The 26,983-nt window shown below is 37.7% G+C and overlaps 1 protein-coding gene across 2 annotated transcripts; it reads right to left on the bottom strand.

The window, feature by feature from the left end:
• Nucleotides 1-6,977: 6,977 nt before the first annotated feature.
• On the bottom strand, nucleotides 6,978-26,726 carry EIF4E3 (eukaryotic translation initiation factor 4E family member 3). 2 transcript variants are annotated; one of them, XM_039330813.1, is made up of 7 exons: nucleotides 26,463-26,726; nucleotides 14,658-14,730; nucleotides 14,247-14,341; nucleotides 12,473-12,533; nucleotides 11,465-11,531; nucleotides 8,689-8,844; nucleotides 6,978-8,592 (listed from the first exon to the last, which is right to left on the bottom strand). In XM_039330813.1, exons 1-7 carry the CDS (start codon nucleotides 26,639-26,641, stop codon nucleotides 8,546-8,548), a joined length of 678 nt encoding a protein of 225 aa, XP_039186747.1. In that variant the 5' UTR covers nucleotides 26,642-26,726; the 3' UTR covers nucleotides 6,978-8,545. The 2 variants fall into 2 exon arrangements, with proteins under 2 accessions (XP_039186747.1, XP_039186748.1); XM_039330814.1 differs by lacking the exon at nucleotides 26,463-26,726 and adding an exon at nucleotides 26,069-26,357.
• Between the last annotated feature and the right edge of the window lie 257 nt (nucleotides 26,727-26,983).

The following is a 26,983-nucleotide window of genomic DNA, read 5'->3' as shown; positions in this document are numbered from 1 at the left end:
TATATATCCATGAAGCAACCAGGCTTATTAGTTAATATTTTGTAGGAGCCAAAAGTATTTTCAAGATTAACAAAACATTAATGGAATGCACCTCTATTTTGGTTTAGTTGTGGACATTTGCACGTCTTAAAGACAGTCCCCATCGTCTACTCAAATTGGCTAGTTGCATATTTCAAGCTGTATGAGATTTTTGACAGAACTTCATTCTTCATTAAGCTGTCAAATTAGAAAATTAGGAAATCTGTCAGGACTTAAGTACAGTTAAGATTGATGGTATATTTTAGATCAAAATTCTGGATACTTTCATTTCATCTTTTCTCTAATTCCTCCCTTCTGATCCTGAGAGAAACCATTACAAGTAGAAGATGAACTGTTTAACACAGAACACTGCTCATTACGCTTTTTCCCCCCAAGTAAAGAATAACCAGAAGAAATTTGACATTTTGGTAGATGTGAAAATGTTTACATGGGTAATTCCGCTGTGTTAATTACTGTGACAGGAGGTCCCCCTGCATTCAGAATTACTGGCAGTAAAACAAGTCTATTTCTGCATATACCTCTGTTCATTGCTTTTCAAATTGATCTCATGGCAGGAAAAACATTTCCAGTTATTTTCTTGTACATCTTCCAGTTGGCTTCCATTGACAAGGACATGGTCCCTGGGATGCTGTTGCTCCTTTGTACCTGCTGTGTCTGAAGTTAACAATTAATTAGCTGGCAATGGTAAAAGTGTATGATCTCTTAGGGGGTTTCCACTGAAGCAATTGGTAAGATGCAGAATTTGGAATACAAGTGAAGGAAACCATAGCCATTAATATACCAGCTCTCAAGCTTTTCAAAAGATAAATCTTATTTCTCAAACTGGGACATTCCAGGCTTAATGTTATAGCTCCATCTGGGTGTAGGTCAGGCTATTCATTACTGCTTAGCAGTAAGGCATTCCCAAACCAGATGTTTTTAACAGGCAACATGAAGCTGTGCGGATTATCAACTCTTGCTCCTGAACTGAGTTTGAAGTATATACAGCCTACAACCATACTAGAGCCAACTCAATTTTAGGAATTTTTTGCAATGGTCATTAAGCAAACACGGCAGTTGTTAAGTGAATGCGGTGGTCATTAAGTGAACACATTATCCACAATGGCCATTTCCCCCCTCCCCCCTGGAAATGGAGATTAACATTGGTTTCTGGCAAAAAAACAAACCATAAATCGCGATCACATGACAGCAAAATGCCATAAATGTGGTCCAGTTGTAGAGCATTCAAAATGAGATTACATGTCTATGGGAGGGGCTGTTGGAATTTTCCATCATAACTTTGGTGGAAGTCATAGGGCACTCCCCCCCACAAAAAAGAGGGGGAGAGGAAGTGAAAACTATTGAGATCGAAAGAGGAACTTGAAGGGAGCTACTGCTTTCTTAGGACCTCTGTAATTTGCATGGCATGGAAATGGGGTTAGTTGACTGGGGAATCAAGAACTGGCTTTGTTTGGGATTAAATCAAGTGTTTTCTGCATCAGTTGATAATTTATATGGGTTAAATCATCTGCACAACACACAATATGACCACACAACTCACAACAAATAATATGGACCAGGCCATTCCATGCAAATAAGACTCATTGATATATGTGTGGGTATATGTGAATGTATATATATCAGCTTATATAGGGCAATGAGAGGTAGTTATATAGTATAATTTTCTATTTCAGGTATGAGATGAAATCTTTATTTCAGACGAGACTTTTCAAGAAGAGAAAAATAGAAATAGCAAAAGTATGAATAAAATGAGAAAGTAGAAAAACCAGTAAGTTGGAGACTAGGAAAAACCTAAAATTAGAAAAGATCTGGCTTTATCCCAGAATCATATCTACAAATTATTTCTTTAGACCAACTATGTAATTACTGCTGTAGCAGCTCTTTTAATTAGGAGGCCTCCGGGATAGCCTTCCTTGTTAAGGGGAATTTACATTAAAAAGGCATTGTGTTAAATATAACACTGTACTCTGGGAAGCTATACAACCCTTTGAATAACAGAAAAATCCTATCTCATTGAGAAGCACAAACAAGAGGAAAGCACAAACAGAAAGACAGCCGGGCAAGAAGAGCTACTGGCATGAAATCTTATGAGAACTCAAGTATTGTGGAACTATTAACAAAAGAGGAAGAATCCTAAGCATATTTGTTTAGATGTGAAAGTTGGCAAGATATATTCCCAATGGCTCATTTCAGCTTATTTTCTGAATCAACTCCAATATGCCTCAAACTGTTAGTTGCTGGGCAACCCAAATGGGAAGATGCTAACATGCTTCTGCTTCTAAGGTTCCCTATAGATATTGACCACTGTGGAACAAAGCATTGGATTAGACTGGATTCTGGACTTATCCAAGAGACCATACAACATACTTCCATGCTTTAAGGGCAGCTCAGATGAGTCCAGACAAAATATTGTCAGAATCAGGCTAGCAGGGGTAGGCAACCCAAAACACTCAAAGAGCCACTTGGACCCGTTTCCCACCGAAACTGGGAGCCGCAAAACCCTTTTGATATCTAAAATGAAGATAACACTGCATATATCCTTTTTTACCTTTATTATAGGTGTGTGCATATATATATGCAGGTCTTGGTATATTCAGGTCTTTTCCTGTATAAGATTGAGAGTATCTTGGCGACATTTCAATGAGGTCCCACTCCCTGATACAGCTGACAAAGTGACAAAGAGCCTGTGGCCTAGAGGTTAATACAGCTGCCTAATATGCACACAGCCCAGGTTCGAATTTCAGAAGGGTATGTCTGGCTGAAGAGAGTTAAGAAGCTCGAAATAGCTATTCCAGTTCTCCCTTTATTCTTTGTTGGCAATCTAAAATGTATATGTAAATGATGTCGCAGTTGGCGACTGCTAACTGTGGATGGCTCTAGATTGAGCTGATACAGGCAAAAGAAAAAGAAAGATTTCTTTCTCCCATATTTGGGCCTACAGGGTGCATCAAAAAACAAAACAAAATAAAAAAAACACTCAAGATATAGATATATATATGTTAAAATCAATAAAAAGTCGATCACCAAGAAAATAAAAATATAGAAAATTTATTTACTGAACCTAGCTTTCGTCAAGAGCTCTTGACATTGTCACGGTGTAAAAGGCAGTTGTTGGGAAAGCTTATATGCAATCGCTAATCATCTGCACTCGGCTCCTAGACCGTGTCACGGGTCCCAGCTGAGCGTGCTGTAATTTGAGTGTGTGTCTTACATCAGAGTGTAGTTCTTTCTCACTCCTCTGTGCTCCATCGCGCATATCCCCATCACTAATCCAGGAGTTGGCCGGAGTCCCTTCGCTTCCCTCGTGGGTAGTGATTGTCTCCCTCCCACCAACCATCTGTTCATGGTTCTGCTTGCTAGGGGGTGTGTTGTCCCCCGTTTCTTCCTAGTTCCTCCGATTATCCCAGTCGAGTTACGGTCTGATCCCCCCGTCTTCTGCAATTGTGGTTCGAGTATTCCATTCCATTTTATGCTATGCTCCTTCCTGTCCCTTTCTATAGGTGTTTTCTCAATTTGTGCTTCACTGGGTTCATCGTCATTCCCCCCCCCTTTGTGGGAGAATTGCCACTTCTCTCCCTGTGCTTCTGAGTAGAACTCCTTGTAGATACACCGGTAACAGTCCGTCTGTCTGTTTGATTGTATCTTGCAGGGGGTGTCCCGTTCTTCTCCCGGACACAGACACCTTTTCAATATCGGACCAGGGCGGCACGACCTTAAATAGCTCTCCGCTAACAGCAGACACCCATCGGAAGCCTGATTGACAGCAACGGAGGAATTTCTTGATGAACAGAACGAACGGATGCGTTGCAACAACTAGACCACACCAAGAAAGAGAGAACAATTCCCCCCAACTGATCCGATAAGAGAACAAAGGTGTCACAGGTTCCGACTAATGAAGCACTTCAAAGAACTTTCAGGCATGTTTCCTAAAGTTTTATTTGCAGAGCTACAATTTTGCCGGTCACCATGATGGACGGGTTGATGCTTTGACAAAAGGATCATGAGACGGACCGTTACCGGTGTATCTACAAGGAGTTCTACTCAGAAGCACAGGGGGAGAAGTAATGGATCTAACAACATACAAACGGAGATGGTGACCATGGAGGGGGAGAGTGGACTGCATGATACGGGATGGAACATCTGAGCGACGACCACACATGCCGAGATCGGACCACCCTCCGACGAATGTGGCGAGCAGACGCGCAATGGTAATTGAACCACGTTGTGAGGGAGAGAGTGATCCCATGCCAACTGATCCGATAGGGGAGCAGAGAATTGGGAGCGGAGTGTACCCAGTGACACAGCGGAAAGACCTCCCAGTGGGGGGTGAGGATGGAGGATCTGGACGCAGTGAGCGGGGGACTGCCCAATTGCAAACTAGGCAACGATGGACCACTACTCGTGCAGCCCAAAGTAGTTGCTCCCAAAAACGAAGGGGGGAGGGAATGACGATGGACCCAGTGAAGCACAAATTGAGATAACACCTATAGAAAGGGACGGGAGGGAGAATAGCATAAAATGGAATGGAATACTCGAACCACGATTGCAGAAGACGGGGGGGATCGGACCGTCACTTGACTGGGATAATCGGAGGAACTAGGAAGAAACGGGGGACAACACACACACACCCTAGCAAGCAGAATCATGGACAGGTTAGTGGGAGGGAGACAATCACTACCCACGAGGGAAGCGAAAGGACTCCGGCCAACTCCAGGATTAGTGATGGGGATATGCATGATGGAGCAGAGAAGGAGTGAGAAAGAACTACACTCTGATGTAAGACACACACTCAAATTACAGCGCGCTCAGCCAGGGCCCGTGACACGGTCTAGGAGCTGAATGCAGATGATTAGCGATTGCATATAAGCTTTCCCAACAACTGCCTTTTATACCGTGACGATGTCAAGAGATCTTGACGAAAGCTAGGTTCAGAAATTAAATTTTCTATATTTTTATTCTCCTGATGATCGACTTTTTATTGGTTTTAACATGAATATACCCAAGAGTCATATTTTTACTTGTATAGCTGATATATATTTTGTTCTCACCATATATATATATATATATATATATACATACATACATACATACATACATACATGGTGAGAACAAAATATGATCACCAGTTCTATTTTTAATATATATATATATATATATATATATATATATATATATATATATATATATATATATATATATCTCCCATGTAAAATTGGAAGTGTCTTGGGGATGTTTCGACGAAGTCTCATTCGTCATCTTCAGGCTGGTGCTTTCGACTTCGTGCTTCTAGGAGCAATGCTTTCTAGGAGCAAAGCTTTTGGCTTCGTGCTCCTAGAAGCACTAAGCCGAAAGCACCAGCCTGAAGATGACGAATGAGACTTCGTCGAAACATCGCCAAGACACTTCCAATTTTACGTGGGAGAAAACCCGAATAACCAAAGACCTACATACAAACACCCACGAAAACCTCAGAAAACATATATATATATATATATATATATATATATATATATATATATATATATATATATATATATCATATATATATATATATATATATATATATATATATATATATATATATATATATATATATATATATATATCCTCTCCCTTTTTCTTTCCTCTCTTCTCTCTCCTTCTCTCTCTCGTCCCCCCCCTCCAATCTTCTGCTCACCTGGCAAGCTGGCTTCAAACTGACACACATTCTTATTGAGGTGTAGAGAGGGAGAGGGAGAACGAGAGGGAGGGAGGGAGGAAGGAAGCGCAAGTGCTTCTCAGCAAATGGCAGAGGCTAGGAGCTGCAGGGGAAGGGTCAAAGAGCTGCATGCAGCTCCGGAGCCGCAGATTGCCGGCCTGTGGGCTAGGAGGAATGACAATAGAAATACCTATTCTTCCTATTACAGAAAACACATGACCCAGGATACTTCAACCATTGTTAAGTATGAGCCAATTGCCAAGCACCTGAATTTTGTGACCATGAAGATGCTGCAATGGTCGTGTGAAAAATGGTCATAATTCACTTTTTTCAATTCCATTGTAACTTTGCATGGTCACTAAATGAACTAAGTCAAGGATTACCTGTATATTGGGGCCAAGTCTACAAGATGCCAAAGGGCAAAATAGTCCTGTGGCTTAAGGCTATTGCAGATCCCATTCTCCAGAATTCCACTTTTTATCCAGTTAAGTAGCCCGAGAAAATACTTTGCCCGATGGTATTAGAAGTCACTAAAAAAGTCTTCTTCAAGCCTACATTATACAATAATCTATCATTATTAGGGCAACCATGATCGTTTCACTGTTAAGAAGATGGGCCAATTCTGCATACAAATTGTTTGCATAACTAGTGTGAAGGCGCGGTCACTGCCAAAACACTTCATGAAGCAGAGAAAGTTTGAACTTAGCCAAAATTTGGAATGATCTTTAAACACATGCTTGAATCATTCATTCTTCCCTAATTCCATGACTCAGCAGGAAAGCAAGACAGACATCATGTGGGTCATTTCAGGGACCCTGTGTATTCTGAATGTGATCAAGAAGTTTCTGAAGCTTCTTTTACCTTGATGGGCTGAAAAATAACTACGGCATCACTCTACATGAGAAAGCAACCATTCTATATTTTCCTGTATTACCATGGAGAGTAAATAACATGAAGGGAAAGTTGAGAGTGGTAAACAGCTTGTGAATGTCCTAAATGAATCATATTTCAATTCACCTATCAATAGTTTTTTCCAATGTTGACAAATATCACTGATTTTTTTGCCATTTTAATTATACCTTCTTCGGCTCCAAATTTTATTAGTAGATATAGATATATACAGCACTAAAATTCTTGAAAGAATCATGAATATGTATGTTTGTATGTATGTTGAGATCTGAGAAGCCTTACATTTCTAAAGAGTGAACATTTAATGAAATGTAATTATTGACTATACACATGAATTTATAAAACTTTTAATAAGGTTTGGTAAATGCACAAATTTAATTCATAAATACAGATGAACTAGTACAAAATTAAAAAGAGAAACTCGATTCATAAATGTACTGAATTCCAACAGCCACCTTCTTATACGATTAAATGTGAGTTAATATCAGTGCAGTCAGAACAATTTTCAAAATACTAATACTAATCCAGTAATTCTGCTTAGATGGGAATGAATATTCCCTCTAGCACATCGGCATCCTCTGCTGAGGAACTAAATAAATCTTTGGCTTTGTAATAAAAAATAAAAATGTATTGCAACCTCCAATAAATTAGTATGGGGAGGAAATCACACAAGCTAATTTGAAAACTTCACATTCATGCTTTAAAATATAACTGACTTCTCTCTATGCTGAAAAGTGTACTTAAGGTGTTATAACTTGTAACTACACAAAATTGTACTGATTATGTTAACCATATACTATTCATTTGATATTGACCTTAAAGGGTAAAAAAAGTATCTTTTGTTATCATAATGAGGATGATGGGGGGGGGAGTATATTATTATAAGTGTGACAAATAGACATGTGAAGTTTTGTATTTTAAGTGAGAACCTAGTAGAAAGCATAATCTGTTTTTAAGAGATACATAAAATATAGTGACATATGAAAAAAAATCAAACAACATAAGAAATAAAAGCTGTAGGGTTTCCCGTTGAAAACTTACTCATTCTTCTACGTAAGATTTTTGAAATAGCCATAAAAAAGACATCGACTAACAACTGACTGCTTCACGCTTGATTGTAGTCTTTGCACTAACAGCACAATTGTAGCAACTCAACTGCTGCTACTATCATAGAAATCACAGTAGATACATAATCACAAATAGTGCTTCTGTCTAAGCATTGTCTAGCTTAGAATTTCAAGAATGGGGGTGATTAATGGGTGTGAACTAGGTCAATCTTTCTTAAGGGCTTTCCCCCCCTGACTTTGTCAAAACAGAATCGTATTCTCAGTTTATAGGCTCTATTCAGTGATTATTAAAACATCTTTACAGCATGAGCATTACCAAGTGCAAAAGCTGAGGGTGCTAAGAAGCAAGCCAGATAACAGAGGTGCAATGAAAGCTCCATTTGTTTAATGAGATTGGGCAGAATTGGCATGATTCAATTTGTCATTGAGGTTTAGAACAGTGCACATTTTGGGGGTAGAAATCTACAGCTAGATGTGAACATGATAGGAATGTCTAAAAACAAATTCCGAAAACATTTATCTAGATGCTAATCTAGAAAAAAAGCAGCATATCATGCTTGTGCACATTTGCAGTTCAAGCAGATACTGAGAATTGCTTAATTGTAGTCTTCTACCTTAAAAAGAAAGGAATACTAAAAGAAACTGATTTATTGAGTTGAGAAATCAAAACAGTATCAGCTACTGAGGCAGCAGTTCTTGCTTTTCAGTACCAGCGGCTCAAGAGGAATATGAAGATCTAAAAAACACACTAAAGGGTTGTGGTGCTTTTGTAAATGTTTTGTCCATCTTTCTGTTATGGTGATCTTAGAAAAATCTTCCACATTCTGTCCTGTTAATGTCTCCCACGTCTACCTTCAAAAGCATGATGTTCTTTATGGGCTGAAAGGCAAGATAGCTTGTGAGTCTTAAGAAGATTTTGTTGATACAGTTGATAAACATTGCGCTCTACTTACATTGCCTGCAGAGACCACTTACGTTTATAAAAAACTGCTTTAAAAGATGTCTGCGGCAGAAGCTCATGGATCTTTTCTAAAACTGAAGCTTCATTTGCTAATGATGCATTTACATTCCAGACTTGAACAACATCTTCCCGGTCACGAACACTGACACTAATACCAATTACCTCATCATCTGTTGGGAAAAAAAACAATATTATTTTGCTTTTTAAAGACTTTGCCCAGGCCTTTGGCAAGGATGACTGAAGCCTCCTTTGGGCTGTGCAGATCTGTTCTTTTTCATTCCTATCTGCTTTTGTCATCTTTGCCAACTTTGACTTCTTTATTTTTATTTACTTTGGTACTGTTTTCAGTGCTTTTTACCAGAGTTGTTGGAAGTCAGGTGATATAAATATTTTCAACTTAATACAGAACTCTTACTCCACAAACAGAGACATGAAATGACCTTATTAAATCAAGTGTAACAATCACAATGAAGAGACACGTTTATATTCTTTGACATTCAATGCTAAAAATTCTACCTCAAAATTTCTGCTTCAGAGGGTGCAGTATTGTATAAGAGAAAACAGTTATACTAGATGTGATACTAACAGGGAAGCCTTAGTCAAGGAAAAGAAAGCAGCCATGAACATTAGGAGAAAAGTAACTGTAGCACTGGAGGTCTTGATTTTAAGAAAAAGTAAGGCTCGGAATAGTCAGCTGTGTATTTTGGATTCCAAGCAAGAATGAATCCATGGCAGGAGAAGTTAATATGAAAAGGAGCTGAAAACAGATGGGAGTTCCTAAAAAGATACTAAATGCTAATGACGGGGAAAATGGATGGCAACAGAACCTAATGCACAAATATATATTATGTGGGAAGAGAGGCAGGTCATGAAGGAAAAGTACATACATATAGCTATCAAATGTAGAAATAGTATCAGCAAAGCTAAAACTCAGAAATTACATCCTGTGGTATTGAGGGAACAAACTATCTGGCCAAACCTTTTTGAAGAATCATGTGAATTAATACAGTGCTAGGCGACTAGAGGATTTTGTCCTCATTTTCAAAAAGAGAAAAAAAATAATATCCAGTGAACTACAAACCAATGAATATAAATCAGTACCAAGGAAGAATCTACTACAAATCATAAAGATAATATTTGTAAATGTCTTGCAAAAAAGTATGACGATTACAAGACATCAACACAGATTTGTCAAGAACAAGTATTATCTTTATTCCACAGAATATGGAATGATGGAGATGGAACATATATTGATTTTAGTAAAGCAATCTGATGAGATTTTCCCTGATTTGCTTTTTAAATTAATTAAGTATGGGATGGCTGGTAAGGCATGACAATTAAATGGATATGTAACTGTCTCAAAAACGTACAAACTGCTAATCAAAATCTCCTTATTACAGTGAAGGGAGATACTGTGACTGAGTGGGTACCTCAAATATGGGCTCTGTACTCTGTATTTTTATTAATGATTTTTATGAAGAGGCATAAGGTGCATTTATCAAATTTGCAGGTGAATATATTTAGATGGGGTATGGAATATATTAGAAGAAAAAAATCAGAAATGATCTTGATAGCTTAGGAAAAATAATAGGATGGATTTTAATAAAGATATATGCAAATCTTTTCACTTTAGGAAACAAAAATCAAATATTGGAAACCATATTAATAAGATACAGACTTGAAGGTATGTTGCAAAAAGGGATTCTAAATATGAGTTGATTGCAAACAGAATATGAATTAGTGGTGTACTATGGCTGCAAAAGGACAAATGTAATTTTATAATGTATCGTTTCCAAATCATGCAAAGTATTTGTTCTGTGATATTCTTTGTTGGACAGACCCCGTCTCAAACATTCTGTCCACTTTTGTCATTGCACTTTAAAAAGGATTCAGAGAAACCGGGACAGGTTCATGATTTCAATGAGAATGATTGTGGGTAAAAACAAAGCCCCATACATTTAAACTGAAAGAACATGGTATGTTTGGTCAAGAGAAATAATATATGAGGGTATAAAAATAGAGTAAAAGGGTAGATAAATACTTGAAAGGATGTCACCCAAGTGAAGGTTGTCTCAACGGTAAGAGAAGTTTGACAATGGGATCAAGAAGGTGAGTTCCATTCACAACCTATGTTCAAGCAGAGATGAGACAGCCTCATCTGTTGGGGATAGTTTAATTTAGATTCCTTCACTGATTATGTATTTGACTCTATGACCTAAATTTCTCTTTCTTTGTTCTGACTTCGTCAAGAGGAAATGCTCTCTTTCTAGTCAATAAGATACACACCAGGATGAAGGTCAAGCTTTCCATTCTGTTTGGCAACAGTGCTAGCAGATAAAGCGTAGCATTGTCTTTTCTAAAGTCTTATTTTTTCTCTCACCCCATCTCTGGAGTGATAGCCTTGTTTCCATTTTGCACCCATAAAAACCAGGTAGGTTTTGTAAGCTAATCCTTAAAAAAAAAAAAAGCTAACCCTGACATGTCAAACATATGTATGTATGTACGTATATTTGTATATGTATACATATACACACACACACACATACACACACACACATATATACACACACACACACACACACACACAAAACTACTGTTTGTCTTGGCTTCACCCTTAGATAAAGTTTGAGAAAAATCAGTATATGTACCTTTTACCACCAGCTGACTCAGGCCAAAAATCAATCCAGTACGAATGTGAAAGTCCTAGGCCAGCTAAATTAAAACGGTCATCTTAAGCAAGAGATGCTCACAAGTTAAAGCAAACATCAAATAATAAAAACATATTCTTACTTGTCGCACAATGGTCTGTAAACTGTTCTCCAATAGTAGCTAACAGTAACTCTTTCCAAACTGCAGACTAGCAAAAAAAAAAAAAAAAAAATTAAGATGCTGATTCTGCCACAGTAATAATTACATATTGTTTGACCTGCAAGATATTTTTTGCAGTAACCATGTTATTTTAGCTGTGCATATTATTATAACTTTGCATTCACAATTGTTTGCAGAAAAAAATATTTATGGATTGGAAGCTGCTGAATTAAACAGGTAAAGTAACAATATCCTTTCAATCGTATTTTATGAAAACATTGCACATTCCTAATTGAGGGCACAGAGAAAGAGGATTCTTTCTTGTAGAAAGAGGATTTGGTTAGATTATTACTCCTGTGACAGTTTTTCTGCCCATTTTGCACAGAATTCTATTCATTTGTCTACTTATAAATCCCATGAATGGTAAATTATGACTACATTTACATTTATCATTAATACATCACCTTCTGTCTGTCCATATAGTACAGTTCTGGTAACTGCTCACGGGGTTTGGAATTCCCTTTCCTAGAAACTCAAAGTCTAAGCCTAGATATCCTGGCAATTAATGGCCAGACACAAAAAAAGAAACAGAGTGGTGGCATGGGTTTTATCATTGAAAAACAAAACTTTTAATTTAATTATATTTGCAGTTTCGTGCACTGAACTAAGCCAAAACTAGAAGAATCTGACTGTGATAAGCAAACTTAAGAGTTACAACTCTCAAGATAAGGCAAGCAAATACGTGTTCTCTTGAGGAGTGTTGGCGTGCCCTTTAAACAAAGAATATGGACACAGAGAAGATGTGCAAAAAGAGAGAAAAGGAAGGGAATTCCTCCTTTATGAACTGTGTTTTTTTTTTTACTTATGTGACACTAAATAATGCTTTTGTATGTTCCAAGTTATATAACTCATACAATTGGAAATATGATATGAGCCTCCCTACATTCATATACTTCAACATAAAATTATACGCACACTGAAACAACATACCGTACTGTCTTTGGGAACCTTCATTTTCCATACACCTCCTTTGGCATTGCTTTCCTCTTCCCTAATTTGTGAAAAAAAAACATAAGATTCACTATACAGTTTTATAATAGTGTGAATGTGGAGGTACGTTTATTCCATAGAAATATCATGAAAAAAGAGAATTTAGTAGCACACACAAGTCAGAAGCCTAGAATGTAATTTCATTTAAATTTTCTGCTTCTCCTGAGTTATGTGGCACTGATTAAGAATAAACTTTTTCCTTTTCAGAAAAAAGAGAAGGAGACCAAGTAGAATTAATGATTATCAATAAGCTTTAGGTTTAAAACTCCTGTTGAGTTCTTTATTTTGTCCCAAGACCAACAAACCAAATTAGCAAAATAATTACATACATAAATTGTCTTATTTAACTTGCTAATCCTACCACTTACATGCAGAATCTTCTCAGTGGTGATTAAGTACTGTCCTGCATAAAATAATCCTCAATGTGATAAAATATGAAAGCCTACTTGTAGCACCTCTAAATTTAAAAGTTAGGAAAAGGCTGAATGGATGGATGGCAAACCTATGGTGCCAACTGATACAATAGGTACCAAAAATGTTAAAACTCAAGATTTGAAATATGATAATTTACAGATTTCAACCAGATGATAGTTAAGATCCCTTTCAGCCCTTGTATGCTTAGGACTATAAACTTTCTCTATCACATATTGGAACAGGACATCAATAAATGCAGTTGATTAATTTATTTATCATATTTACTATCTTTGTGTGCTGCCCATGAGATTTATAAACTATAAATATATTTATAAACTACTCAAGGCAGGATTTATCAGCAGAAGAATTTGAATAGATGACCAGCACTGAATGTGTCAGAATCCAACATCCCCCAATCTGGCATAGTTTAACTAACTAACTAAACATTCTGAAATAATCACCAACACTTCTATTTACAATCAGGGGAACATTTTAGACAATATAAACAAGTTTCAAAACAAAGGCTTCACTTTACATAGTAAAGAACAACCACAGCGGGAAATGAAATTATATGATGATGGTATTTTTTAGAGAAGTGATGATGAAATTCATGACCCTTCTTCATTTGGGGAAGGTTGCATTTAAAGTAAAACAGCTTACAACAAGATAACATTTTACTATTTTACTTGTTTTTCTAAAACTCAGTAAATGTCACTATTACTCTTTGCCAGTTTGCTACCAAAATTTAAAATGATTGGGGTGTGTGTGAGATGAGGAGCCACTGTAGCAAATGGGGCCTACAGGCAACTGATCTCTGATTTATGATAGGATGCAGATGACATAACTATAATTGCAATTGCTGATACAGCGTGGACTTAAGAGAAGAACAATAAACCATTACATGAAAAAATGGGTCCACTAGTCTATCATTCCAACCCCAAAATTCTCTCTGATTAAATAAATTAGTACTTCGGTTCAGTAGATTTTGGCTTTTCAACAGCATTGTTGCAAGCATTCATTAGTAAAGTTCTACCAAAATTTTGCAAAGTTTGTTTTAGTTCAAATATATGCAATAGACAAACATTATATTGCATAACATGAACTTTTAACCAGCACAATCCGTGAAGCTTTGAAAGACAAACATGAATCATCTTAATGTAACGCCCATATTTATTAGACATAGTAAAGGTCTCTAATATTCTTCTGTTCTTTGTTTCCCAATGTCTTTTATATTCCTTTTTTTTCTAACTAAGAAATACAGCAGATTCCCAAAACATATCAATCATTTGAATATACATACCACAGTGGTCGTCTTTCTCCACGCATTAAATGATAACTACATCTCAGTGGCAGGCTTGTCACCGAAGGAATATTATTATAAACACTCCAGAAGATCTAAATGGATAATTATTTTATTAATTTACACATACTAGCAAACAATATGAAATTATTTTTGTTTAGGAAAAAAGATCACAGCTCATTTATAAAGCACCTGATTTACATACACAAAAATTCAGCTGCACTGAGTAGCTTTTTCAGCTAACATAGAAACTGCCTGAAATACTCTTCAATCACTGGCAGTTAAATGCAGTGACACCAAGTAAAATAGTTGCAGTCTCCTTTGGTTTAAGAAACCTTCCTTCCTAAAATTTGAGACCATCATAATTTTATATTCCATTATATAATTCTCATGCTTAGCACAAGTTTTTACCTGTACAGTTTCTACCGTGTAGATCTTCTTCAAATTTGATGCACACTCAGCTGCTGTGGTACCGGGAAGGGACCTTAAAAAGTTAAAAGAAAACAACTGTATAACAAAATGTACTCAATACACATCAGAGGGGGGAAAACAGTGATCATAAAATCAATGCTACACACATAACAGCAGCTTACCCTAAATGCTAACATTATAAAAGGTAATTCTTTTTTTAATCTTCAATGGCATTTAATATTATAACTGATGCAGCCTTTGGGATGTTTGTAGCAAAATAGTGGCATGAGTGTGGCATTCAAAATAACATGCATTTCTTTTCAACTGCATACAGAACATGAATGTGAATGGCCAATATTTGTGTGCAATAACAGACCATAAAAAGGGAATTAGGTAAAGCTAGTTCCTACTACTACGATTTAGGTTCTGTGTTTTCCATATCCAGTTTAATTTTATGCACACTGGATAGTATACAAGAGAAAAGTTGTAGTTGGGTGGGACCTACAAAATTATGAGTTGCTAAAAGCATGTTACCGGTTTTAGTTGAAGTGATATATGCAGTCTTTCGTGAATTGGGCTGGTTATTGCACTAATGCAGTGTTTCTCAACCTCGGCAACTTTAAGATGTGTGGACTTCAACTGGCTGGGGAATTCTGGGAGTTGAAGTCCACACATCTTAAAGTTGCCGAGGTTGAGAAACATTGCACAAATGCATTAATAATTTCAGGACTAACTTATTTTAACACATTTTACATGGGGATCATCTCTTAAGGAGCCACTGCAAAATGCCATTGCTAAATTACTCAAGGGATCTTTATCAAACACAATGTTTCTGCGATGAAGGACTGAACATCAATCAGTTACCAAGCCAGATCCAAGGCTTCAGATCATGTTCAGTATATACCTACTTCCATATATACCTATCCGCACTTTGCATTCTAGAAATGTCTTGCTGGCAAAACCACGACTAGCTGGTATTTCATTAGCTATGATGTGGAGATTGGCTTACTTATAAACCACCACATGAAACAAATTCCTTATGAATATTAGATGGGCACATACTGCAAACTTTAAATTGAAAATTTTATTAATGACCCAAAAATTTTATGTCTATTTCTAACTTTTTACTTTTCTGCTAATTATTACTTGATAATGGTGGTATTGCTTTATCATTTTGTACGTTTGTATTCTGTTATATAGGATAGGCACAGCTTTTCAGAGACAATGATTTCATTGTTTTCATGATGAAAAAACAATGTATAGCTTCTATAAATAAATGCAGAGATACATACAACCACAGTGATGAAGGAAATCCACAGTGGAAAAAACAGGGAAATTCACATACTTTCCGTAATAAAAATGTGTGAAGTCACAATCTTTCTGTTAGCCTATTTAAATCACAAAGTATTCAAAGCTACTTAAGCAGGTTAGGCTGCAATTCTACACCCACCTAACTTGGACTAAATCCCCAAAATAAATTGCATTTATAAGTAAAAACTATATACAACCCCATTCAGATACTGAATAAAGACAAATTGGGAAAAATATTTGACTATTGCAGTAATTATATACCTTCTCCATAATTTAATTTTAATTCTAATATTTAGTCTCAGCTTTTATTTTAACACAGTGGTATATTTTTTATATCCTGCATTTTCCCAGGGATTAAATAGATGTTACATTCATTACATTCATGTTTTGACGAATTCTTTTATTCAACTCCTATTTTTACCACTAGATGGCAATCCACTATGAATTTACTGTTTCAAGTTAAATAATGATTACGGTACTTAAATCTTACTTCAACAATAACCTAATTTCATTGGAACTACTTCAGTACATTCAAGTACTGAAAAGCATCAGAACCTGGCACAGTATAACACAGCATGATTGTTTAACCATAAATGTAAGTATTATACATTATGTTCTATTCCACAATTAATCTACCAGCAGCCATTAATGCTAATGCCATAGTATGTACCCAATATGCACTAGCAATTTGTTTTGGTGAAACTGTAACTGACAAATATTACAGTAAAATGGAGAAGCATGCCAAGCATGAAGACTATAACAGCCAGGGCAATAAAATGACAGAATGTGGGATTTGATTTGAGAGTTATCTACACTCATGCCTTTACTACTTGTTCTATCAATGATAATCTTATTTTATTCATGCATTTTGTTCTGGGAATAAAGAAACCATAGATCAATGTTACCATACACCTTATTCTAAATATTCTATATTAATGAGAAATGACAACATGTCATCTTTGCAGCTTTGAAAGTATACAGATTGTTAAACTAAAGGAGATCCAGTCTAAAGCAGAAAAACAAGCTGCATGTATTTTTATAACTATTGACTGATAACAGTTGCATAAACTTTAAGCATATTGAACAAGGACAACGATTCCATGCACCCCTTCTTCATTGTTTGCTGTTACCAGGTTTAATAATTACAGTTGTATTTTCTTAAAAAGTAAACCTTAACGTTGAAAGATTTGTATTTACTTTGCCATACAGAGAATAGGCAATAACCCAATGTCACGCTGTCAGTGTGACAGTTGCATTCCTTAAAGCAGCAACACTTTTCCTCCCAAACTTACGCAATAGCCCCAAAACAGCTTACAATAATGAATAGAATAACAAATGCTATACTAACACAAGATCTCAAATACTTAAAACATGCAGTCTTGTTGTTGTTAATTGCGAAGTCGTGTCCGACCCGTCGCGACCCCATGGACAATGTTCCTCCAGGTCTTCCTGTCCTCTACCATCTTCTGGAGTCCATTTAAGTTCACACCTACTGCTTCAGTGACTCCATCCAGCCATCTCATTCTCTGTCGTCCCCTTCTTCTATTGCCCTCAATCTTTCCCAGCATTAGGCCCTTCTCCAGTGAGTCCTTCCTTCTCATTAGGTGGCCAAAGTATTTGAGTTTCAACTTCAGGATCTGGCCTTCTAAAGAGCAGTCGGGGTTGATCTCTTCTAGGACTGACCGGTTTGAACGCCTTGCAGTCCAAGGGACTCGCAGGAGTCTTCTCCAGCACCATAATTCAAAGGCCTCAATTCTTTGGCGCTCAGCCTTTCTTATGGTCACTTTCACAGCCATACATTGCAACTGGGAAAACCATGGCCTAGACTATACGCACTTTTGTTGCAGTCTTAATACAGACATAATAGTGAATAATAGCATCAAACGGTTTCTTTTAATTAATATTTTCAAAGCTTCAGATCCATCAATGTAGGTTTAATGAAGTTAGGATTATTTTCTCCCAAAGTATATCACTTTTCAATCTCTTTTATGTTTTACTATTTTGAACATTTTTTGTACTATCCACAAACCTAGCCACCTCAGTGCTTACTTTACCTATGAATCAAGATAATTGATAAACAAGTTACACTGGCCACAAAAGGATCCTTGGGGGATTCCACATGTGATTTCCTTTAAACTGCCCATTTATTCCTTGTCTTTTTCTTTTTAACCAATTTATGTGCCATTAAATCAGAATCAACTCTTAGCAACCGCCTAAATTTTCTTTAGGACAATCTGTCTCCACGTTGGTCCTTCAGATCTTCCAACGGTATCCACTGCTAATAATAATAATAATAATAATAATAATAATAATAATAATAATAATAATAATAAGAAGAAGAAGAAGAAGAAGAAGAAGAAGAAGAAGAAACAACCAACAACAACAACAGTGGACAACTTGGTAAGCTGTTGCAAGAAGATTGCATAGACTGACTACAAGCAGCGGCATGACAAAGTAGCAACAATGGTGCATTGGAAGATCTGCAAAAAATATCATATGCCTGTAAGCAAAAACTGGTGGGACCATAAAATAGAGAAAGTCATAGAAAACGATAAAACTGCTCTGGGACTTCAGAATTCAAACAGACAAGCACCTGCAACATAACACCCCAGACTTAACAATTGTCGATAAGAAAGACAAAAAAGTCTGGAGAGTGGATGTGGCACTGCCTGGAGACAGCAGAATAGACGAGAAAGAACTGGAGAAGATAACAAAATACAAAGACCTACAAATAGAAATAGAAAGACTGTGGCAAAAGCAAGCAAGGGTAGTACCAATAGTAATAGGTTCCTTGGGTGCAATCCCAAAACAACTGGAGCACCACTTGAACACCATTGGCATTGACAAATTCACTATTAGTCAATTGCAAAAGGCGGCCTTACTAGGAACTGCTTCCATCCTGTGACGATACCTGTAATACCATCAAACATCCACATCTGCCTATCCCAGGTCCTGGGTAAGGACTCGATAGGTAGACAAAAGGCCAAATCCAGTCTGAACATCTGGCTGACTGTGCGATGATCCATAATAATAATAATAATAATAATAATAATAATAATAATAATAATAATAATAATAATAATAATAATGGCTTTTCCAAAGAACTAGGTCTATGACTAATGTGTCCAAAACATGATAATTTAAGACTGGCCGTTGTCTCAAATGAGAGGTCTGGATTGATTTGTTCTATCATCTATTTATTTATTTTCTTGGGTATCTATGGCAGGCTCAGAATTTCCAGCACCAAAATTCAACAGTATCACTATTGTTTGTTTCTTCAAAAAAAAAAAAAAAAAAAAAAAATAAATCTTTGCTTCTATAGTCACAAAGAATACAATGGCTTGCATAATTATGATCTTTGTAGATATCGATATAAAGGTAGTCCTCAACTTACAATCACAAATTGAGCCCAAAATTTCTATTGTTAAGTGAGACATTTGTTAAGTGAGTTTTGCCCCATTTTACAACTTTTCTTGACACAGTTGTTAATCACTACAGTTGATAAGTTAATAGCCTGGTTGTTAAGTGAATCTGGCTTCCCCATTGACTTTGCTTGTCAGAAGGTTGCCTGACCGCAGGACACAGAAACTGTCATAAATGTGAACCAGTTGCCAAACTTCTGGATTTCAATCCCATGATCATGGGGATGCTGCAAAGGTCGTAACTATGAAAACGGTCATAAGTCACATTTTTCATTGCCGTTGTAACTTTGAAAGGTCACTAAACGAATTGTTTTAAGTCAAGGACTACCTGTACTCCCACATCTCAATATTTTCCCCAAGGTCTTCATTGCTGTTTTATTATTCAGTGCTATTCAGCAGCATATTCCAACTGCTAATTCCCTTGCTGTTGATAAATAATTCTAAAAGGCAAAAACTTTTTAACTAGTTTTATATATAGACAGGCATTTTACTCTATAGCTGCTAATTTGTTCCAGAGTTTTGAACTTTGGCAAAGGCTTTTAAAATATTCATTCATTCATTCTTTCATTTGGCTGTCCATTTAATATATGACATTGGGTGGCCGACAATAATAAACAAAAAACAAAACAAAAATAAATCAGATTTTAAAAGGCCAGAATTGTTGTGTCTAAGTAATAACAGTTTAACACAGACACAAGATAGTCTTACCCAACGTCCTGATCCAATATCCAAAGGGAGAGATATGTCTTTAATGTTCTATGCAAAGCCAAGAGGATATATACACTATATAGATATACTGCAGTATATAATATACCATTGAACTATTAAATATTAGTTTACAGGCTTACTTCCATCACATGCCTTTTGGCATTTTCAAAAACTCAGGAAGATGAATAAGCTACCTATTTGCTTTGCTAATTTGTGCCTTTCCTTCCATAAGGTTACTCATTGAAATCCCTTTTCTCTTTATTACTTTTTTCATTAACTTATCCAGAACCAATGTTACCCTGGCCTAAATTTCCCAGATCTTCCTGAGGCCTCAGGTTGATTTGAAAAATGAATTACCTACTTTTGCTGAGATCTGCATTTTCATATTTGTTTATTTTTAAGGTATTCTGCAGAATCGCCATCGGAACCTTGTGGTTAATCTGTCAAGATTAAAATTTGTTACCGCAACTTGTTTTTGGTGTCCTGATTTCCACCTTGACAAAGTAAATATAGGATATCCTCAACTTACAGCCATTCATTCAATGACCATTCAAAGCTACAATGGCACTGAAAAAAAATCACTTGATTGTTTTTCACACTTACAAGCCTTTGCCAAATCCCCATGGTCACATGATCAAAATTTGGGTGCTTTGCAATTGGCACATATTTACGACAGCTGCACTGTCCCAGGTTATCTGGTCACCATTTGTAACCTTCCCAGTCAACTTCTGACAGGCAAAGTCAATGGGGAAGTCATACTCTCTTAACAACCTCATGGTCTACTTAACGACTGCAGGGATATGCTTAATAACTATGGCAAAAAGCTTACAAAATGGAGTGCAGAGGATAACAAGGACAATTATGTATTAGTAAAATTAGTAATTTTGTTTGATTTTAAAAACATTTTAAAATAAGTATTTATTTGAATGTAGAAAATGCAGGAAGATCATAGATACTACTAACAGCATCTTCTCCTTGATACCAAAAAGGTTAAAGGTTCTAATCCATATGAAAAGAACACAATGTATATTATTAAAGTAGTTCCAATGTATAGTTTTCCTTGATTGTGACCACACTTGAATCTTTCTTCTCTTTTCCATATACTGCTTTCTGTGACATTTAACTCAACCAGGATGCTAGGAAATTCAAATATTTGCACATCATTTTTGGCATTACGGGGTGGGGTGGGGGGCATCCTAGTAACAGTACTGCCAACTATGGATTGTGTTTTCCAGTGAGTTTAAATAGGCATTTTAGGAGAACAATACTGTATACTGCAAAATATGAACAGAAACTTATAGTACAGGCAAGAATGGCAGAATAACCTTGTAAAACCAAGGTTATTCTATGTACAGTATGTATGTACAAGATATGTAATCCAATACAATATTCCAGATCCAAGATATCTCAGTTTTGGGATGCTCAAGAGGATACACTAATTATGAAACTTGGCAACAGTAGCATCTGGGTTGCCTACTAATTACTGTAACACTTGGGCAAACCATAGTTGTAGGAAAAGCACAAGAGGAAGTAAACATACATAGTAGCAGAATCTTATAAGCTCATGTCTGATTTATAGAACTTCAGGCTGGTACAGAAGCAAACTGTTAAGGACAGGAGATACAAGAATGCTGATATTTCAGGGAGTAGATATGGAAGAAATCCAACAGCTGTCAAGTTCAAGAAATGGGTCAGGGAAAATGTTGCAATATTCCTAACATCTGCTTGGAATACTCTGAATGCACCAGCTTCAGTAGACAGCATTAATTAGTAATGAACCCAAAGTAATCAGCACAATATTTTAATCTACTACTTGAAGCTTTTAAGATTTTAGGACAATAATCAGAAAACTATACACAGGTAGTCCTCAACTTGTGACACTCATTCAGTGACCATTCAAATTACAACAGCACTGAGGAAGGGTGATTTACTATTGGTTCATGAAGCTGTGGCCATCACAACTTCAGATCATGATCTGGGAGCTCAGGAGCCCAGTCACAATTATGACATTGCAGCGATTATAACAGAAATTATGATGTCACAATCTTCCTTGCTTGTCACATGCAAAAAAAATGGGGAAGTCAGCAGGGAAGCCACTGTTTCTCCCAAGGAACTCTGGGACTTTCTGTAGAATTCGCCCCTGCCAATACTCCATTATTATGTACACACCCACAGCATCATGCCCACTCCCACTCTATAGCACCTCCACCCATATGGCAACCCCACCCACCCACATTCTCTAGCGCAGGAGTGTCAAACTGCCGGCCCACGGGCCAGACGTGTCATGACAAAACCGCACCCACCCGATTGCCGGCAATGGGGAAAAAGCTCTGATACGTCACGCGACATCACATGATGTCGCAAGCTTGATATGTGTGCTCTAGTGCCTCCCTGCAGCACCCGCCATCTCCCATGGCATGCCCATGCTCAGCAGTGCCTGTTTATAGCACCCCTACTCCATGACTCCTACATACTGACCCGCAGTTCCTTCCCACCTAACAACATGCACGGTTCTGGGATCACAACAGCAACAAGGACTGTCAAGATTACCATCACTAAGCAATGCGGTCATATGGTGTCACACTTTGCAACCGCATCACTTTAGTGAGGGAAATTCCAGTTCTAATTGCCACCAAGACTATCTGAATATGGAGATTATTTTAGAGTATCCTGTTAATTTCAATATTACTATGACTATCTTCTCTGATATTATTTGTAAGAGTATATTCCATCAATTTTGTATATATTTGCTAAGAATCTAATTAATATAAAACAATATATAAGCAGTTATTTACTACAAGCAGTATTTTTAATAGTCTTCTAGCAAATATGGTTATTCTCAGGAAATGTACATGTACCCTAATTTTAGAAAGTATTTACTCAACTATCTATTACAGAATTATAGTCCAAAATGGGGGTTATACTTTAATTTTGGAAACTGATGTCTATTTGCATGTTGTTCTACTTAATTAAAAACCTTGAAAAATTCATGTACAGTAGAGTTTTCTGCAGTGGCTTATTTGCTTTCATTCCGCCTCTCATGTAGAAGAACCCCACTCTTCATTTTAACGAGAATCTTAAAATGTTTTAACTATTCACACTTTTCTACTTCTCTTGTTTAATCACTTCCCTGTTTAACAACTGTTCAAACTTAGGACAGTGCTGAAAAAGAAGATTTATGGCCAGTTGCTAAGGTTACAAAAGCTTCAGCATCCCTAGGGTCAATCAATCATGATTTAGGCACATGGCAACCAGAGCACATTTACAATGGTTGCAGAGTCCCATTGCCATCTTCCTAGGAGTTTCTGACAAGCAAAGTCAATGGGGGAAGCCACTTAATGGTACACTTAACCATGGCAAAAAGGCCGTAAAAATCAAGCATGACTCCCTTAACAATTGCTTTTCTTAGCAGTGGAAACTTTGGGTTCCAGTGTGGTCATAAGCACAGGCCTATTTATAGTATGTCAAGGACTACCTATAGTAACTTTATGCTTAACAACCGTGTTTCACTTAATGACAATAGTAAAATTGGCCTCATAAGTTGGGTGTGGTCATGTGTTGTTTCATGTAAAGAGTGTTCTGCTTAGGAACACAGTTGCTGGTCCCAATTGTGGTTATTAAACGAGGACTACTTGTATTGTTTTTGATGTTAGCATCTGTTACCCTCCTCTCACTGGTTTTGATTCCAAAACGGCATTCTAAGCAGGGTATTTATTGTACTCCTTTATTTTTTTTATCAAATCAGTGTTGCCTCTTAGTGACCACATGAAGAAAAGTTCTCCAGGATGAGATTGTAATAATTTGTGCTTAACTGCCTAATGAAGAAGCCAGAATCTAACTAAAAAAAAGGAAGGAAGGAAAACGGAGTACAGAATGCTATCCCCTGTACACTTACATTCCTAGTACTTTTAACTGTTTGTGATACTTCAAAATACCCAGAGACTTTCACTGAGTAAAAATCAATATCTATGGGAAAATAAGTGTCATAAATCAGCACTCCAGACTTATATAACCCCATGCTGAAGTCAGATTAAACTCCTTTTTAAATTTCAAATGGGAAACAAATCATCTGGTTTTGTCCTTAGCATTTTTATTTTCACAAGCTCTTCAGCTTGCAAAAGAATGCTAATAAAATATAATTTGTCCTAAGAACATTTTAGGCCAGAGTGCCTCAGAGGAAGTTGTTTATTCCTTAATAAACTCCTTTCTTTCTCAGGTTACAAGTCCAGTTCTGTAAAGAAACTAAACTACTTTTTACATGATCTGACTGGACAGGGAGTGAAACAAGTGTTAGAATATCAAGGAATTAGAAAGGAAAGAAACCACAATCATTTGATTCAATACAAACAAGTATATCTGCCTGATTTTGGAATAACTGACATTATTTTTGATGGGAGAGCGTTTTGATCTGGGGAAAGGTCAACATGATTTATAAATGTGCCACAAAAAATACTTTGTTATTTTTAGAAATGATTATGTTTGCAGCAAAATGGAGAGGGGATACAAGTTATGTGGTTTTTCCGTGTTTAATAACATAGATGTAGGGAGTACAGATTCTCAGGTAGCCCAATTTTAAAATATTGAATCAGAAAGACTGCAGAAAGAGATCAAGTTACAAAGTATGGGATAGTAAACAATTTATAAAAAGTTCAGCTTGAACTAAAGTGATCAGGTTTATAAGATAAAGCATAGCAATACAATGCTTAAACAGGGAGGAATAAGATTCAAAATTTAAATTCCTTCAAAAAGGCTTTGGCCTGTTCAAGTAACAAATTTTATCTGGAAGCCTTTTATTTATTTATTTATTTATTAAAAATACTATAATGAATCAGGAGTGGCAGCGCCTAAGCAGCATAAGACTCTTTAGGGTATAGACTTCTTCTTAAAGATAATTATGATTCAACTTTTATATTTTAGAAAAAGCAACTATTACAAATGCCCTGAAGGTCTCCCTTGTGTTGTTAATTAAACCAAATCAATCCATTTAACATTCATCTTAAGTTATCTTAATTATTTGGGTGAGATATAGACAAAACTTTCACATCAAAACCACTTTAAACAGCATTTCTAAAACACTTTTTCCCCCCCAGCCAGGGAATCCCTATCTTAAGGCAGCTTTCACTTCTATGAAACCCTCCAAAATACACTGGGTTACAACTGCCATCAGTAAACTTTTATCTTATTTATTTAAATATGCAAATACCTACCCATCTTATGCCAAACTCTGGGTGGCCCAGAACCAAAAATTAAAACAACATCTATCCACAATTATAATAAAAAAAAACCTTCCATTACAAATACCCTTATAAGGATGATAGAATTTGTAGTCCAGAACATGAGCTACTTAGGAAAAGGTTGGTAGGTCATGGATCTATCTGAAAAGTGTAACTAATTAAAAAAACCTCTAGAAAAGATAAATTAAATCTCTAAAATTGTATTAATGTGATGCTTAATATTTAGAATTCAGAAGCAGGCACTCAAAAGATCAGTGAAATTGCCTAAGAATTGAAAGTCAAATGAACCGTAGAATCAAGTCTCTTAAGTCAGGACTTGTTTGAATCAGAGTTTCTTGGGGGGGAAACGGTAACCCAATTCACATCTAAAGCTAAGCCATAAAAGATGAATTAATGGTAGCTTCACACTTTCTCTAAACTACACAAACAAACCGCACAGTTATGTTAGAGCGAGGCACTAACTCAGCCAGACTTGCTGCCATTTTTCTGCGTGCTTCCAAAACTCTTGTGGGCATCCGAGGGAGGTGCACTTGTTGAGTTTCTGCCCATTTTAAAGTCTGGGGGGGGGGAGGAAAAAGTGGTCAGCGGAGAGTCTCTTCACACACACACACACACACACACACACACACACACACACACAAAAACACGCGTTTTGCTAACGATAAGAGCCCCCCTTATTCCCAACATCACGACAGCGGCTCCGGCATTGCCAGAAATACAAGCAAGGAAAACATACTAGACTGTAGCCCGAGGGCATTTGCAAGTAAGCAGACTTGGCGCCGAGGCGAATCCGGCTGAGGTCCAGAGACGGAGCCACGCGTGGGTGCCCGAGATGCTCAGCTAAGGGGAGCAAGAGCCTCCGGTTTGCCGGGCTTGGACAATTCGCGCTCCTCGCCCTTGAAAAGGCGAGAACTGCCGGCGCAGTGGGGGGAAGGGCCGAGGAGAAAGCCAACAAAGGCCAACTCTTCCCCCAACCGCTCGGCGGGCCATGGGGGGGAGGCAGCGCGGGGAATCCGGGAACCACGCCCGCGCGCCCAGCCCGCGCCCCACTGCCGAGCCGAGCCGGGCGCAGGCAGGGCTCTCCCTCTTTCTCGCTCGCTTCCCCATCCGGTCTTCCCGCCCGCACTCACTTGTCGAGCCAGAAGGTCCAGGGCGAATGAAGCGGGATCCCGCCGGCCTCGGTCTCCAGGCCGCGCAGCTGCTGAGGGTCGAGGGCGGTCTCGGTGTCCGCCTCGTCTTCCTGCTGCTGGGGCGCCGGGCACGGGGGCTCAGGCGGGCCCGGCTGCCGCTCGGGGGGGCTGAGCGCCATTGCCCTGCGCTTCCTTCGGCCCTGGCTGAGTCAGCGCCGCCTTGCTCGGCGAAAGCCCGCCTTGCTGCATTGCCGGCCGGCGGGCAGCAGGGGGCCCTGTCTGGCTTACGCAAAGCCGGTGTGTGGAACAACCAGCCGGCAGCCGTGCGCACATGCGTGAGGCTCTCCTCTCTCTTCAACGGAGAGTCGCTGTGTGCGGCGCTTGGGGGAGAAGCTGGCGTCTTGCAAAGCGGGCGCTCTGAAATGCAACCCAAGCAACAATCGGGGCGGGGTGGAGGGGTGGAGGGGGAATGACGGTGGGTAGGCAAGGGTGGCGCGTGAATTTGAGAATGGTGCAATTCT

The sequence above is a fragment of the Crotalus tigris genome, unplaced genomic scaffold (assembly GCF_016545835.1).
Source record: "Crotalus tigris isolate CLP2741 ecotype Arizona unplaced genomic scaffold, ASM1654583v1 scf7180000024432.2438137, whole genome shotgun sequence".
Classification (NCBI taxonomy): Eukaryota; Metazoa; Chordata; class Lepidosauria; order Squamata; family Viperidae; genus Crotalus; species Crotalus tigris.
The sequence above is the reverse complement of the archived record's forward strand: the minus strand, read 5'-3'. Positions and strand labels throughout refer to the sequence as shown.

Bases quoted from the DNA above. Each gene is read 5' to 3' on its own strand.
- EIF4E3 (XM_039330813.1), bottom strand. From the start codon at position 26,641: ATGGCGCTCAGCCCCCCCGAGCGGCAGCCGGGCCCGCCTGAGCCCCCG. The intron at 14,731-26,462 runs GTGAGTGCGGGC...TAACTTTTTAAG, and splicing joins TGGACCTTCTGGCTCGACAA to GTCCCTTCCCGGTACCACAG. The intron at 11,532-12,472 runs GTATGTTGTTTC...TTTTTTTGCTAG, and splicing joins AGGTTCCCAAAGACAGTACG to TCTGCAGTTTGGAAAGAGTT.